This window comes from Gossypium hirsutum, chromosome A08 (genome assembly GCF_007990345.1).
Source record: "Gossypium hirsutum isolate 1008001.06 chromosome A08, Gossypium_hirsutum_v2.1, whole genome shotgun sequence".
Classification (NCBI taxonomy): Eukaryota; Viridiplantae; Streptophyta; class Magnoliopsida; order Malvales; family Malvaceae; genus Gossypium; species Gossypium hirsutum.
The window spans coordinates 95,749,270-95,765,892 of record NC_053431.1 but is presented as its reverse complement, the minus strand read 5'-3'; the positions used below and the strand labels follow the sequence as shown (position 1 = coordinate 95,765,892).

General features: G+C 30.7%; 1 protein-coding gene across 1 annotated transcript; it reads right to left on the bottom strand.

Moving 5' to 3' along the window:
• Positions 1–1,728: 1,728 nt before the first annotated feature.
• Positions 1,729–4,312, bottom strand: LOC107897154 (S-adenosylmethionine synthase 2). Its single transcript, XM_016822506.2, has 2 exons — positions 4,046–4,312; positions 1,729–3,146 (listed from the first exon to the last, which is right to left on the bottom strand). The coding sequence occupies exon 2, from the start codon at positions 3,135–3,137 to the stop codon at positions 1,956–1,958; it is 1,182 nt and encodes a 393-aa protein (XP_016677995.1). The 5' UTR covers positions 3,138–3,146; positions 4,046–4,312; the 3' UTR covers positions 1,729–1,955.
• Between the last annotated feature and the right edge of the window lie 12,311 nt (positions 4,313–16,623).

The window sequence follows — 16,623 nt, the reverse complement described above, 5'->3', positions numbered from 1 at the left end:
ATCTTTTTCACTGAAATATCGTACTCATTTCCTACGTTCCGTTCCTCCGAAATACTCAGTTCAATTTCATAACTTTTGCACGCAATTTATTTATTTTCAACAATTAACATACATAAATATTAATCACCATTCATAAAATAATATTGAAATTTAAAAATTTAACCGTACGAACTTACCCGAAAAATTTTGCAGTAGTTGTAGAGATTTCTGTTACTATTTCGGAATTTTCTTTTTTCCTCGTTTATCCTCGATTTCTTGATTTGCAGTAAAAATATGAAAAACCAACTTAAGAAAACCCTTCTATGGTGTTTTTGCTGATGAAAATACAGCAAAATAAAGAGAAATGTAGATAATTCCACTTTAGTCCTAGCTTTATTAAGTAAATTTTGCAATATTCCAATTTTATCCTTAATTCATCAATTTTCCTGCTGATTTCATGCCCCTTGCCGTCCAGCCCAAATAGACCTTGGGTCTATTTGTCTTTTAAACCGTCTTTTTTTTATCATTTAAGCTATTTAATCATTTACCATAATTTTACATTTGTTACATTTAGTCCTTTTTATTCAATTAACTATCGGAACTTTAAAATTTCTTGACGAAACTTTAATACTAACTTATTAACACTCCATAAATATTTATAAAAATATTTATGGCTCGTTTTAAAATTTTCAAACTCTCAATACCTCGTTTCTGATTCTAATTTTTTTAAATATTTATTTCTAGTACACTATTCGCTATTTCAAAAATTTTCCTAACTTCACATTTAACTTATATTCACTAAATTATTAATATTTTCTACTCATTTGTCTGATTTAGTGATCTCGAATCACTGTTCCGACACCACTGAAAATTTAGGCTATTACAAACATCACCACATATCCACTTATAATTGATTTTTTTATATAAAAATCTAAAAAATGAAAATCTAATCTACGAGATTTGAATAACAGCGACCTCGGTGTAACTAAAATAACTACTAAATATATAATAGTTTAAAATATGCTTTTAAATCCTTATACTTTTTGTATATTTGAAATTTAATAATTTTATATTTCATATTTTAAAATTTGAATTCAATTATTAACTCTCTCCAATTTTTCTACTAAGTTCACTAATATGATATTTAAAATAAAAAATATACTCACTTAATAGTCATGTATAACATTACACATTAGACCAAAATTCGTACGTAATTTTGAGTTTTGTTCCTTTTATTAATAGTTACTAATTTTAAAATAAAAAATCGAGAATGATTTTTTTGGAAAACTTGATGTTGATGTTATCATTAACGAGTTTGCATATCAAAATGCTTGTAGAACCTATTTTTAAATATTTTTTGTGTTTTTGTAGTTGATGACATGGGAGTAAATTGAATGAAAAATATATATTTTTAAATTTTGTTAAAAAAGTATATTATTTGCTTAATGTCATAAAACGTATTATTTTAATGAAATTATTAGTATATAATTTTATTTTATTACATTTTATAATTTTTTTAAAAAGTTCTAATTTATTATTTTACTTAAGGTTCAAAAATGTCAAGAATGGGAATGAAGTACCTGATGCGAGATTTCGTGCAACAGATACAAGGTGAAAATGCAAAGAGGGTGATACCCTATTTTACCCATATTTCGTGCATATCATAGGTCAAGTGTGCGCACCGAAGCCTGAAATACGGAATTGCAGCGAATAATGTGATAAATAAAAAAGAGGGCATTTCAACAATAATTTGATTAAGGTAGCCAAGAATTCCATTAAGCAATTATAAGAGGAAGATTGTTTACTTCCAGTGCCATCAATATAAGCAAAATTCTCATACATTTTTGGAACACAACATTGACAGAAGGACACAATTAAAGGTGAAAGAGAACAAATAAGAAAAAGGAAAATGAAAATGAATGAGGGGCATCATATGTATGAGATTAGAGACACTCGAGAACAGCCAAAGCTGGATTTTAAGACTGAGGCTTCTCCCACTTGAGGGGCTTCACAACTTCCCAGGTGAAGTCCGGGTCGTCCCTTCCAAAGTGTCCGTAGGCAGCTGTCTTCAAAAACCGGCCATTGCCACCCCTCTTGAGATCCAGGTTGATGGTGATCATACCGGGCCTGAAGTCGAAGTTCTCCTTCACAATTTGGAGGATTTCTTTGTCAGGAATCTTTCCAGTTCCATAGCTGTCTACAAAGACAGACAAGGGCTCAGGCACACCAATAGCATAAGAGACCTGCACGATGCACCTTCGGGCAAGCCCATTAGCCACAATGCTCTTGGCAGCCTGCCTAACAATGTAAGCACCACTCCTGTCCACCTTGGTAGGGTCCTTTCCAGAGAAAGCACCACCACCATGGGCTCCCCAGCCACCATAGGTGTCAATAATGATCTTACGACCAGTGAGACCTGCATCACCGTGAGGACCACCAATGACAAAGCGGCCAGATGGGTTAAGGTGGAAGATTGTTTTCTCATCTAGGTACTTTTCAGGGATGACAGGCTTGATAACATGCTCTTTGAGGTCAGCAGCAATTTCATCATTTGTAACAGTTTCGTCATGTTGGGTGGAAATGAGGACAGTGTGAACACGAACGGGAACCATGGCACCCTTGTCATTGTAGTACTCAACAGTAACCTGGGTTTTACCATCAGGCCTTAGCCAGGGGCAGGTGCCATTCTTCCTAACCTCAGTTAGACGAGCCCCAAGCTTAGTTGCAAGGACATGGCTAAGGGGCATGAGTTCTGGGGTCTCATCAGTGGCATACCCAAACATATGGCCCTGGTCACCAGCTCCAATTTCTTCTGGGCGCTTGGTGAAGTGGCCATGGACACCCTGGGCAATATCAGGGCTCTGTTGCTCAATATTGACCAGGACCTTGCAGTTGTCAGCATCAAGACCCACATCATCAGAAACAAATCCGATAGAGCGGCATGTGTCACGAACAATCTTCTCATAGTCTACATTGGCTTTGGTGGTAATCTCTCCAAAGACCATGACCATGTTGGTCTTGGTGCATGTTTCACAGGCAACCTTGCTGTCGGGGTCCTGGGCAAGGCAAGCATCCAGCACAGCATCAGAGATCTGGTCGCAGAGCTTGTCGGGGTGACCCTCATTCACTGATTCAGATGTGAATAGAAAGGTCTCCATTCTAATGAGCTGCGTATTGCAAGAACACCAAATAATCCTTAGTACAATGGCTGAAGCAACTTGATGAAATGAATCTTAGTGTGGCAGGCCAATAGAATATGATGCAAATAAAAAGTAAAAAAAAAAAATTTAAGAAACAATAGAATCAACATAACACACAACAGCTCCATGCTTTAAAGTCAGAACTGTGAACAATAATTTAGGAAAAATAATGGAAGCTGTTGCAATTTCACAGTTTTTCACTGTAATTTCTCATTCTCAGAAACAACTGAACAAAATTTTCTCTTTCCTATCCTATTCTTTCCGACATCATAAAGAAAGAACCTTATTGTCACAGCCTTTGGAATTATTCACTTTCAGAAGGGCAAGAATTTAAGCCTGCACAGAAATGACTGACCGACATATAAATCACAGTTCATATATATTTTATACTCAACATAAAAGGCAGAAAATGATGTAAAATTTACAGATCTAGTACATCCCACTCAAAACTTGGCTACTTTTTAAGTAAAAAAAAATGTAAAACCAATTAAAGTTGAAGTCATCGCACGGCAACATTTATTTACTCATGTTAACTCAAAGCTTTACAAAATGAACCGTTTTTTGCAATATAACTTCCATAAACAATCCATAGTCAAACATCAAAATCTCGCATCTTATTATAAAAACATACATACACACTAAAAACTCCAAAACAAACACAAAATCCGCACAGATCTACAAATATTTCAGCAAAAAATCAACGAAAAAACGAGATAGAAACGGATAACACAAAGTCAGAACACTCATTTCCCTCTGCTACTAATAACAACAGAACAAAATCTCCAAACAAAAACGACGGATAAAATGAATAAACAAAGAAACAATATCTTTTTCTTTTTTTTAAAAAAAAAGGTAGAAAAGGGAACCTGTGACAAAAATTACTCGCGGATCTGAGTATTAGATTTAGAGAGAAGGAAGAGTGTTGAGCAGACCAGAACTATAAAGCAGCGGAACTCAACGGCACAACGAATCTAGCCTCGAACGCGGCTATTTATAGAGAAAATGGATTGGCTCTTACCGGTTACCGGTTTAGTCAGTGTGGATTATTATTTATATATATTTTTGGTGTTGGGTTGGAATTTGGTAAAATCAGCATCTGACGGCTGATATGAGAGAAGTAGCCGTTGGATGTCAGGGGATTGTCTGACTGGGGTTTGGTGGAAGAAAATGACATTTGTTTCTTTTCTTAGTTAAATTATTCAATATAATTTGAATCAAATTTTAGATTTTATAAATAATATTAAAAGAAGATTAGATTATATAAAAATTAAGAAAGGTAAATATAATCTTTGTGAAGGTTATTATAAAGTACAAGTTTTTCATTCATTTTTGTTATTTAATTATTTTTAAAACTAACTTTTTTATAATTTATGTTTATGTACTATTTTTATTAGCAAAACTCCCAATTTTAGGGGAAACTCCAGTCAATCACTAACCTTTTCCGGTAATTCGGCTTGAGCCGTTTTTCCTATAGTGAATGCCTAATTGTTTCCATTTAAGTGGCTTATCATCTAATGACTCTTTAAAAATTTTACGTAATTGTATAAGTTTATGTATTGATTTTTATTTAAGGATTATCACTTCTCATATAATTAATTAATGATATATTAATCTTCTCTTTAATCCTTCTATGATTGCACAATCTCATTTATCTACTATAATTTTAGATGTTAAAGAGATTGCTATTTTACACTATAACAATTTTTTTATTTTACTTTAAAATAATTGATTTTATTAAAATTTTATACAATAAACTATTATAGAAATTTAATTTGAAAGAATCTATCATGAACTGTGAACGACTCTGAATATAAATTATAAAACTATTATAGAAGTTACCAAGAAAATCAATAAAAAATTATTCTATACATAACCAATGAAAAAAAAAACCCTCCATGTAAGAGGTTACCATGTGCTATTTTTGCTGTTTTTCTTTTTTTATAAAGACAATAATACTCTAAAACTCATTTGTAAATTTTTCTTTCATTTCATTGACAATGTACAAGCTAACTATTCTTAAAAAATATTTATAATATATTATATCATGTAATATTGCTTGCAAAATAGAACTCTTTTACAAAGTAAAGCAAATAATTGAATTTGGCAACATTTTCACACTTTCAACTTAAATAAAATAATAATGTTAATGTATATATGTGGATAACACATACTAAGATTATAAATTTGAGGATGCATTAAATTATACCATGTATTTATAAAATAAAAGAAAGTTTGAAAGTGAGGTAGGTCAGTTTTCAACAACTTTAGAATCTGGTGGACGTTGATTCAGGTCGAATTTCAGGATATATTTTTTAATACTAACCACCTTCTCCCTTCAACACGGTACCAAAATTGGTTCACACTTTCCACCAACCAAGTTGAGCAATGTTGAAGCCGAGAGAGAAGTGCCAAAAAAGCTAGGCATGAGCCAAGGAGGATAATGTAGCAGCTTCAGCCCACAAAAGTAGTGGGTTTAGGTGGGAGCCAAGCTAGGTGCGGATCCTACGTAGGAACCCAGAAAAAAGGTTGGGTAGCCGGGATTTTCCCAAAAGCTTGGGAGGGGATAACCGCCACGTGACGGTTGTCAGTTAAACTTGACCTTCCAATCCCTGTTTTCTTCTTGCCAAGAAAATAAATAATCCTAGTTGCAGCCCATATTTATTGGATTCAACCACTACGAGAAAGTGGAATTAAAAATGAATTAAATCATTAAAATTCGGAATATGATATTCGTTTTCTTTTACTATTACTTCAATATTCAGTCATTTGTGGTTTCAATTGTGGCTACGTCAACTTTTTTCAATTTTGTTTTACCTGCAAATATAAACCCCAATGTTGTCAAATTCAACCTCACCAAGTTAGAATTGAAGGATAAGTTCGTTGATTGAGACCCCAATAACTAGATCGGTTTTTTAATGATAAAAATAAAAATCCAACATTTAATTTTTTATTTATTTTTTGCTTTTTATAAAGTTATTTTGGGTTTTCTTTTTTACCTTTGACTTTTTAAAAAATATTTTTTTTCTAAATTTTAATCTTTTAATTATTATTAATTTATTTTTTTAAAAGTGATTAAATTATAATGATTCAACAGAAAACTTGACATCAAGTCTTATTGTTACCATATTTGTAAACACTATACTCGAAAACATATATACAAATTGAAAAAGGAAAAAAGAAAAAAAGAAAAAAAAGTCACTAGATTTATTCAATTAAGTTAATTTGTTGAGTTAATTATTTAGCCCAGTAATTAAAACCATAATTATTATAGGTGTGAATTGTAAGTTCAAAAAAAATAGTTATTTTTTGTTTGGTTAAAAATGAAAAATTGAAAAAAATAATTTATTCATTTATTCGAAGTTACAGCTGTTCCAATTATAATTAATCATTATAACTAAAATAAATCAAAAAAAAGAAAAAGTACACGTTTACATAGAATGGGAGGGAAACATAAAATCTAAAAGAATCAAAGTACCATTGGCGGAATGAAAAGAAACAATTATAATAAAATTTTCAGCTTTTTAATAAATAGTTTACATAAAAGAATGAAAAATGGATTATGTATGGGTTAATCAATTGTTTTTAGTTTTATTTACAAATATTATATTATTGTTTAGATATATATAAAATTATGATTTCATCCTTTTAAAATTGTATTTTGATTACCTTTTAAATTTTGTAATTTGAAACTTTTTTAATATTAATATTGTTTTCTCTATTTAAATAAATTCTACAATTAGAAATAAATAAGGTACATTTTTAGGTTTTTTACAATATTTTTTTAATATATACACCTCCGCCCCCTTCAATTCTATTTATCGCTTCATCTTCCTAACAATAAATAAAATTATATACTATCATTGAATTAAATATTAAATGTTAAAGTAAGTTCTTGTATTAAATTTGCACCCAATTAAGCTCCTTCATTAATGGTTTTTGTGATTGGCCACGTTGACCATTAAAATAAATATACCAATTAGATGGTGACACATGGCAGCTTCTAGTTTAATATAATATTTTTCCTGTAAAAATAATTATAAAAATAGAAAAATAATATAAAATATAAATATCTAAAAAATAATAAAATTGATATAAAATTATAAAAATTTATAAATATTATAATAAATGATAAAATTATTTAAAATATTTAAAATAAAAAACGTATTAGAATTCTTTCAGAAATAATAAAAATTGTAAAATTTATTTAAAAAATATTAAAAATATTAAATTTGATATAAACTTATAAAAATTATAAAAAACAAAAAGAAAATAACTTAAACAGGACCAGATAGCTTGAAATCAACAGGTTGACTTGGGAACCAGGCAATTGAACTGAATTTTACTTTTAAATGTTTATTATCAAACCAAAATTTCAGTATCTAACTAATAACATATGTTAGAATGAAACATTTTGACCAAGGTTTTCAAAATTGGACCAGTGGTCGAATTGGTCAAGCCTTCAATTGGCTAGTTCAATTGATTTGTCTAAATCAATTAAGTAAAAAATTATTTTTAAAAAAATTAGTTCAACCGAGGTCAGCCAGTCTTATGGTTTTCTCTAAATTGGCACCCTTATTAGTTTTGGTCTAATCAATTCAATTGATTGATTTGATCTAGTTAAAGTTTTTATGATTTTTATATAATTTTAATACATTTTTATAAAATTTTAAATATTTTAAATATTTTTTATTAATTTTATAATTTTTTATAATTTATTAGAATTTTTATATTTTGATAGTTTTTATAAGCTTATATCAATTTTCATTTTTTAATATTTAATATTTTTTTTTCTAATTTGTTAATATTTTTATGGAAAAAAATATTAAATTAAACTAGAAGCTACCACATGTCACCATCTGATTGGTCTGTCAATTTATTTTAACGGTCAATGCAACACCCACGCTCGTCCTAATCTCAAGATCTAGGTATGGTATGTCACAACATAAAACTATTAGAGTTTAACAAAACACTTGAAAATTTTTAAAACTATCGAGGTATTGGCGACAAAAACAAAACAATCAAATTAGTAGTACGCCAAGTAAACACATCTTTACATAAAACATTTGGCGAAAGCATTATGTAAGTTAATAGATTTTGTAACAGCCCGTTTTCAATGAAATCGAAATAGTGGTTTCGAGACCACAAATCTAAAGACGAAAAAATTTATTTTTATTATATGATTTACAGTATGATAGAAATACCGTATAAAAATTTCTTAACTATTTACATGCCTAATCTGATAAAAAGGACTAAATTGCATTAAGTGAAAAAGTTGAGTTCTAATAGCTAAAAGTATTAAATAACTATAGAAATTTAAATTGGAAGTCCTTAGATAGTAAACAGACCATTAAAGTGGTTAGTGGATAAGTATGAATATTCATCATTAGAAATTTAATAAAATATTAAGGATAATTTTAGAAATTTGTGATTAAAATTGTAATAAATTAATAAAATAAACAAATATCATCTATTATTATCATCTACCACAAAAAAAATAAAGAGAGAGAAAACCTAGCCATGGAAGCTTGAAATATTAGCAAGCTTATTTTGCTTAATTAGTTATGTATTTTTGTCCCGTTTTTAATATTTCTATGTTTCCGAGATCGTAATAGCTTAATGTAACTAGTCCGGAGATTAATTTGTAAAATTGTTAAAGTATTAGGGTTTTGTCATTGATGAGTATGCTTGAATTTTGAAGTTTTATGATAGAAAATGAAAGGTTGTTGTTAGATAAACAACTTTTATAAAGAGAACATTGATGAAATTATCAATTAGGGATTAAATTGAAAAGATGATAAATTTATGGTAAAATTTGTGAATTTTATGAAATATATGGGCTGCTATTAATAGGTATAAAAATCAACTAGGCATGAGTAAAGATTAAATTGTGTGAATTTTATTTTCCGAGCCTAGGGACTAAATTGCAATGAATTAAAAGTATAGGGAAAAATAGTAATTTTTCCAAAAATATTTGTTGGACTAAATTGAATATGAATTATATTGAATCGAGTTAAATTCATTCGTATAAATTTGGTTAAACCTAGTACGGTGTTAGATCGAGGCAAAGGAAAAATATCGGATTAGTCACCTTCGTATCTACGTAAACTCGTTGAGGTAAGTTCGTGTAATTAAATTGTACATTTATATGTGTTAAATTGAATTATTGTTTGTGAATTGTACAATTTTCATGAATAAATACTAGTTATATATTTAACAATTACCGAGCCCCGTTTGAACCTTAGGAATCCGTAGGATACAAATGACATGTCATTAGGGTCACCGATTTCAGCTCTTATGAGCTTCTCGTTATTCAGCTCGTCTGAGCTTCCCGTTATTCAGCTCCCATGAGCTTACTGTTTACAGCTCATATGAGCATACATGTATATGAATTGATGGATTACAGTTCAGTACACCTCGTGTGTACTACCTGTGTATCCAATGATATTCTAAATGGTTCAATGGACACAGTTCTGTTACGAGATTATATGAGTTCGATATGAACTATTAGTGGTATTTATATGAAAAACATGAAATTTGATTATTTGATGAATTCAATCAAGTGTGTTGGATCTTATATGTGATTTTCATGGCTATATGTTAGTGATCATGTGTTTAGGCTTTTGGCCAAATTGGTTGAGATATGCTATGTTTACTTACCTACTGTATGGATATATGGTAAGTTAAATTTCGTGTTATACGAACTTACTAAGTTTAAATGCTTATTCTGTGTTATTTTTCATGTTTTATAGTAATTCGGGAGCTCGTACAGGTTAGAAACTGGTCGAAGCTATCTCACACTATCTATCAGTCATTAATCTCAGATATAATGACATGTATAGGTTATTTTGGCCAATGTTGGTATATAAATGTTTTGTTGAAACTAGCCATTTGAATGGTTTGTGTTTGGTATATTTTGATGTGTATATAAGTGGCATTATCATATTTGTTATGTGTTTGATATGGTAGAATGAAAGAAAGTAAAATGTGGTTTGAATATGCATACATGAAATTGGTTATTTAGGTAAATTGAGATACTTGTTGACATGTCTTTAAATTGTCAATTGAGGTGCCTAAGGGCATATTGGTTGTATGTGGTGATATTTCATGTTTAAGACTTGATTTTGGCTTGTTTTGATTGTCTTGTTATGGCTTGACGATGTGAAAATTGTTGTGTTTAGGTTGGTATCAAACTAGGTGAGAAATGTGGCTTAGAAAATGACCTATTTTTGTTCACACGGGTGTGTGTCTCAACTGTGTGTGACACATGGCCAGGTGACATGGCCGTGTGTCATATGTATCTTTTAAATTGCACAAGTCAGTATGCTCACACGGCCTAGCACACAGGCGTGTGGCCCAAGTCAGAGAGTTACACGGGCACAGGTACGGACACGGGTTGGGACACGACCCTGTTCCCTATTTCAAATGCCCACACGGTTTGGCCACACGGCCATGTGACCCCTGCAGCTTGAAAAATTTTAGTGCTTTTCGAAAAATTCTTTGAGCATCCGATTTAGTCCCGACTTGTTTCTAATGCGTATTTTGGGCCTCGAGGGCTCATATAAGGGACAATATGTTTGATTTCAATTAGATTATGATATGAATATTATATGATGTGAAATGTTTGAAATTTTTGTCTATTTGTTATGTAAACTCCGGTAATGCTCCGTAACCTTGTTCCGACAATGGATACGGGTTAAGGGTGTTACAGATTTTGTAAATCACAAGATAGATCATTTACCATATAATAGTTTCAAGTGCATCATTGGTGGTTAAAACAACATTCAAAACTATTTGGCGTATATGTCAAAAGATAATCTCATAAACCACGATTGCTTGGATTAAAATACATACTTCAAGAGTTCACAAAAGTTCTTAAATAAAAATGTCATGACAAAAGTTGCAAATCATTGAACAGGTTGATTATAAAGCATATCTACTCACCACCCCAAAAGGTCATGCATGATACAGAATTAAACATATGACTCACTATCAATAGTTTTCTGGCGTAGTCCCTTCAACAGAATCTTTTCCTTCAGTCAGCATGCATGAAAAGGAAATAATAACAGAGTAAGTTCAAACAAAATTAGTGAGTTCCATAAAGGAAACACATCTAATGTACAGTGGTATTACTAATGAACAAGCTTTAATACCATAATGATATCCAACCTTTCAGAGAGATTTAACACAATAATCATAATACGCCTAATGGTGTTCATAGAATACAGATAGACTCGATATGCCAACTTAACACGACACATGGGCAATTACTATTAGTCAACTTAACCATAACTTTTACACAACCCATCCTTATGCCAACCTCTTGCCTAGAATTCAGAGTCAGAGTCATATTAATCTGTCATATTCATATGCACACATTCCTTAACTCCTCACATCATTTCGGTCCAGTTGAGCATACTTTCTTGTGATCTGCCAGTTCGGTTTGCAATATACCTGTCCTACCAGAGGCATCACAAACATATCCCCTTTCTTCATCATCACATCTCACATATCACATATTGATGGTACTAGATCATGCAGTAAGAAAGGTATTTTATATCGGAACATAAACAAACCATATCTACACTTATAATACTGGTTGAACACTACAAGGCAAACACCACACTTACATTATTGTGAATGAACACTTGCCTTTTCATAGTTCATAAAACAATGAAATTTACTACACACGGAAGTAAAAAGTAACATATATCAAATCTAGTATAGAAATCTACTAAGCAGGTCTTTTGGCCTTGTTGCTGGGACATTCATTAGCTTCTTGAGCTAAAAGAGAGACAAATACATATATCAAATCACAGTATCCTAGTTCAATTCTAGCTAGGTTTCAACTAAACTCTAACACCACTTACCATGTCATTGTAACATATACTAACCACAGAAACAAACTTACCAAGTTGTGAACTAACAAGTTCTCCCAAAACATTTAGGGTTGGCAGATAACTTAACAAAAGAACTCGCCAAACTCTAGAGTCTATCAAATGGTGAATTCCATAGAATACACCACACATACAACCAAAAATAAGTACACTAATTTACTTGTTAACTACCCTTAGCATAAATAACTACGCACCAAATAATAACTTAATAATATATCTATCGGTGGGTTGTTACAATCAACGTGGCCAATGACGAAAACCGTTAAGGAAGGGACTTAATTGGGTACATATTTAATACAAAGGCTTAACTGATTTTTTTTACATTTTCTTAAGGGTTTTTTGACATATAAACCATTTTTTATAGAATTATCTACTGCCAATCTAAAGCAAGAACTTTTTAGTGCCATGCGAACAGTTGTTCGATGGTTGGTCAGTATCGCTCACCCTCCATCATCTCTAATCTCCATGTTTTTTCCTCTTTTTCACTCCACGTGCCTTCCCTCTCTCCACTTTGCATATTTATTTTGTAGTCATCTTTGTTATCTTTGTAGGTTGTGACAGATAAAGGTCGGTGCTTCTTGTTGTTGAATCTCTACCAACCACCAACAATTCCTTTTGGAAAGTTGGTTGGTTGTAAATACTTGAACGGTGGCTTTTTGTCTACTTTTTAAATTGTTTCTATTTTGAGGGTATTTCGAACAAATAAATAATTTCAAGAGTCAATTTGGGTTTATGTTGCTTTAATGTAACATGTTTTGTGTTGTTTTCCTTTATTTGATAAGTCTTATTTTTTTCTTAGAGCTAACTACACCATCAGTCACTAAACTATGGGTAAGTTTTCATTTTGGTCACTTAACTAAAAATGTTACAATTTGGTCATTGAACTATTCAAAAGTTTTCATTTAAGTCACTAGGCTATTAAAGTTAATGCTATATGGCTTTCTCTTTTCGCACTACCTATACTAATCAAAAGCTCTCATCCTCTTCTCTTTTATAGTTCGTTTTTTTTTCATGAAACAAATTTGGACGTCATGAATCTATGAACCAAAATTCAAATATTTTTTTCTTCGATCTCTGATACTGATCATCAGATCAACTTGGATCTAAGATATGTTCTTTTACTTGTCGATGGATATTGATTCGCCATACCGATCGTTGAATCATTGCTTGGAGCTCATTGACAAAACTTTTTTTTAGAAAAAAATTAACAATCTAGTAACTTAAATAAAAACTTTTGAATATTTTAGTGACTTAAATGAAAACTTTTGAATAGTTCAATGACAAAAATATAATTTTTTTAGTTAAATGACTAAAACGAAAACTTGTGGTGATTTTAAAAGACATAATGAAATTTTAAGCCTTTAATCTATGTTAAAAAAATAAATCCAACCCTTTTTCTTTTTTAGCCCTCATACTTTTAGGTTTTTTTTTTCAAATTGATCAACGGATGAAAAAGTTAACTACACTGTTAATTTGTTGATATGACATTTAGGCATTGACTTAGCGTTTTGCATGGATGTTTATTGTGACATGGCATTATTTTGCCTCATATGCTATTAGGGGTAAGCAAAATCAGATTCAATTCAAAAAATTCGATAAAAAAAATTAAATTTTGAATTAAATAGTTCGAGTCTTTGAGTTAATCAAGTTATTCGGATCAACTCGAATAAAAAATTAAATTTTTTGGTTTAACTCGAATATGAATTACATAATTCAAGTTATCTGAAAATCCGAATAAGAAAAGGAAAAAGTACGTCGTTTTGATAAATGTTTACCTTTTCTAAAGTTAAAAGACAAAATTACGTTTTTTTGATAAATATTTACTCATTAAGTTAAAAGGTAAAACAATTATATTGTTTATGTAGTTAAATAATCTTGTACTTCGTCTACTAGTTGAATAATTGGTCCATGTAAACACAACATTGAGTATAAATAATATGATTCATTAACTCGACTCGACTTAACTCAAAATTTTTTCACTCGATTCGATTCAATTCGAAAAAAAATTAATTTGAGTTCTGTTGCTAAAATATGATTCGTCAACTCAACTAACTCAAATTTTTTTGACTTGATTCGACTTGACTCGATCGAATACTCAGCCCTATATGCCATGTCAGAAAATAATTAAAAAATTCAAAAAAAATATTAAAAAATTAAAAACTAATTAGAAAATGAAAAAATGAAAAATGAAAAATTATAAATATTCAAAAATATATATTAAATATTATTTTTTTTAAAATATTAAAAAATAGCTTTTCTTGTCTATCGTCATTGAAAAACGAGTATTTTGATGAAAAATTACAAATAAAAATGCGAAAACCAGTGCCCATCCAAGAATCACAATAGCCACAATGCCCAAAAATTCTCGATTGAAACTGAAATAACTCTTTAAAAAGTCTTTTGTTCTTTCTCTTGTATCAAGCACATCTTCAACTTTTCTAATTTCGAATTGTGATACTACCAACCCATACATGGACCAAGACCAAGCTAAGGGGAAAATTTTCTGATTTAAAAAAGAAAAAAGAAAAGAAAAGAGAGAAGGTATATTTTAGATTTAGATAATGATATAGAGGCCAAGATGTGATGTTTGATAAGATTTTTTAGAGAGAGAGAAGAATGGGAGATCGATGACTAGAGAAGAACTCAAGATAAAAGAAAAGAAAAACTTAAGAGTCTAGTGTTTGTTTAACTGCCAAACATGAAGATGCCGCAAAGCTCTTTGATAAAGCTGCTAATTGCTTCAAGCTCACCGAATACAGGGACAAAGATGGATCAACTTTGTTGGGTTTTTCAAATCGATGTTCCCATCTCAATTTGATTGTGCATCTTTTCCTCCTTAGTTTTAGTTTAGATTTTTAATCAGCATATTTGCTTGGAACATTCTGGATTTGTGAGTCTCGATTGATGGAGTGATGGGATTGACTTGAATGGATTTTGGGTTTGAGTGAAATGTCATTGGATTTCAATTCTAGGGTAGATAATGGGTATTGATGCTTAAGAAGTGTGGGTATTTGAAAGTTAGATGAACAGTGCTTTTGATGAAGATGGTGCGATGTGCGGGTTCGTGGTTAATCAGTATTTTCCCATTCAAATTTTTTTATTAAATTAAATCTATTTTAAATTTTTTTTATTTTTAAAAAGTTTTAAGATTTTTTTTAAATTTTTTTCTGATATTTCATATGAAATAAAAGATTCTTATGTCAGTAATAAACATTCATGAACAACCATGCAACATGCCATGTCAGCAAGCTAGCAGTGTCGTTAACTTTTTTTTTTCTGTTTTCGATAATTTTAACAAGAATTAACGACATGTTTGACTGATTAGAATGAAATAGGACTGTAATGAAATAGCCATCTGATGAGAATAGAATAGGGTTGTAATGGAATTGAATAGGTATAACATTGGTTTAGTTGGATGGAATTGAATGAGTATTGTAATAGTATTCACGCGTTTGGTGTTAAAAATAAGGTACTGCAAAACAAATCTGTTAACATTGACTGGGGAATAAATAAAGAATTATGAAATCATAAATTTACTGTGTCGTGATAAATCCACTGCCTTAGAAACAAATTCACTCTGATCGGTGTAATTGTGTAGTAGACGTCATCCCCAAAGGTTAACACAGTGCTTCAATATTTGTACACTCGAATATGAAAGATGAAATCAGACTGGTCTTGCTCTTCTCATGAAAAAATCACAACAGGATCAATTTCCAAGAAAGTTTGGAGGGGTCACAGTCGATCCTGCTTAAAACCCAAACTCCTAGACATAATTCTCCAAAAAGTGATTTAGGGGAAAATCAACAAAGTTTAAACAAATCGAAAAGGAAGGTAGAGGAGAAAAATGTGCTTCAGAGAGGGTTGCATTTTCTGTTCAGTGTGAAAAATAAGGAAATCAACACTCTATTTATACTAGTAACAGAAGGGCAAAATGGTAAATAGGCAAGGGTAAAAGAGTAAAAAAATGCAAGAGTAGTTTGAACCTGCCCCACTATTTTCGCGCCTAATAATAAAAAAATATATCAATTCCATTTTTTTGGAACAGTAAACTGGAAAAAAATAAAACTAATAAAAATATTATTTTCTGAAGAAAAATAATAAAACTTTTATCCAAAAAGATATACATACAAGACGATCCAAAACAAGTAGGTAGCAATAACACGTGTGTGATAAGCCTATGGCCCAATTACTCAATGAGAGTAAGAAGTAAAGCTATATAAAAACTCTCTTGATAGCTGGTACATAACCAATGCGAGATATACCCACTGACAATAACCCTTTGCATTACTAACATTTGGTTGAGAAGAATAAATATGTAATTGAAAAAAATACTCGAATGACGAATATGCCATTTAAGAAATTAAATTATGCTTTTATTTTTGTAAAAATATTAAAGAAACCCATTGTCTTCAACCTTGTTCTTTCTTTCCGACTCATTGTTTATGTAAATTGTCTCCCTTCTCTCTAGAGAATTCATCTTCTCTCTCTAGCTAAACTCAAAGCCCGCCATCTTATCTACTTTTTGCCATACTTGCTTCCACTGACTATCG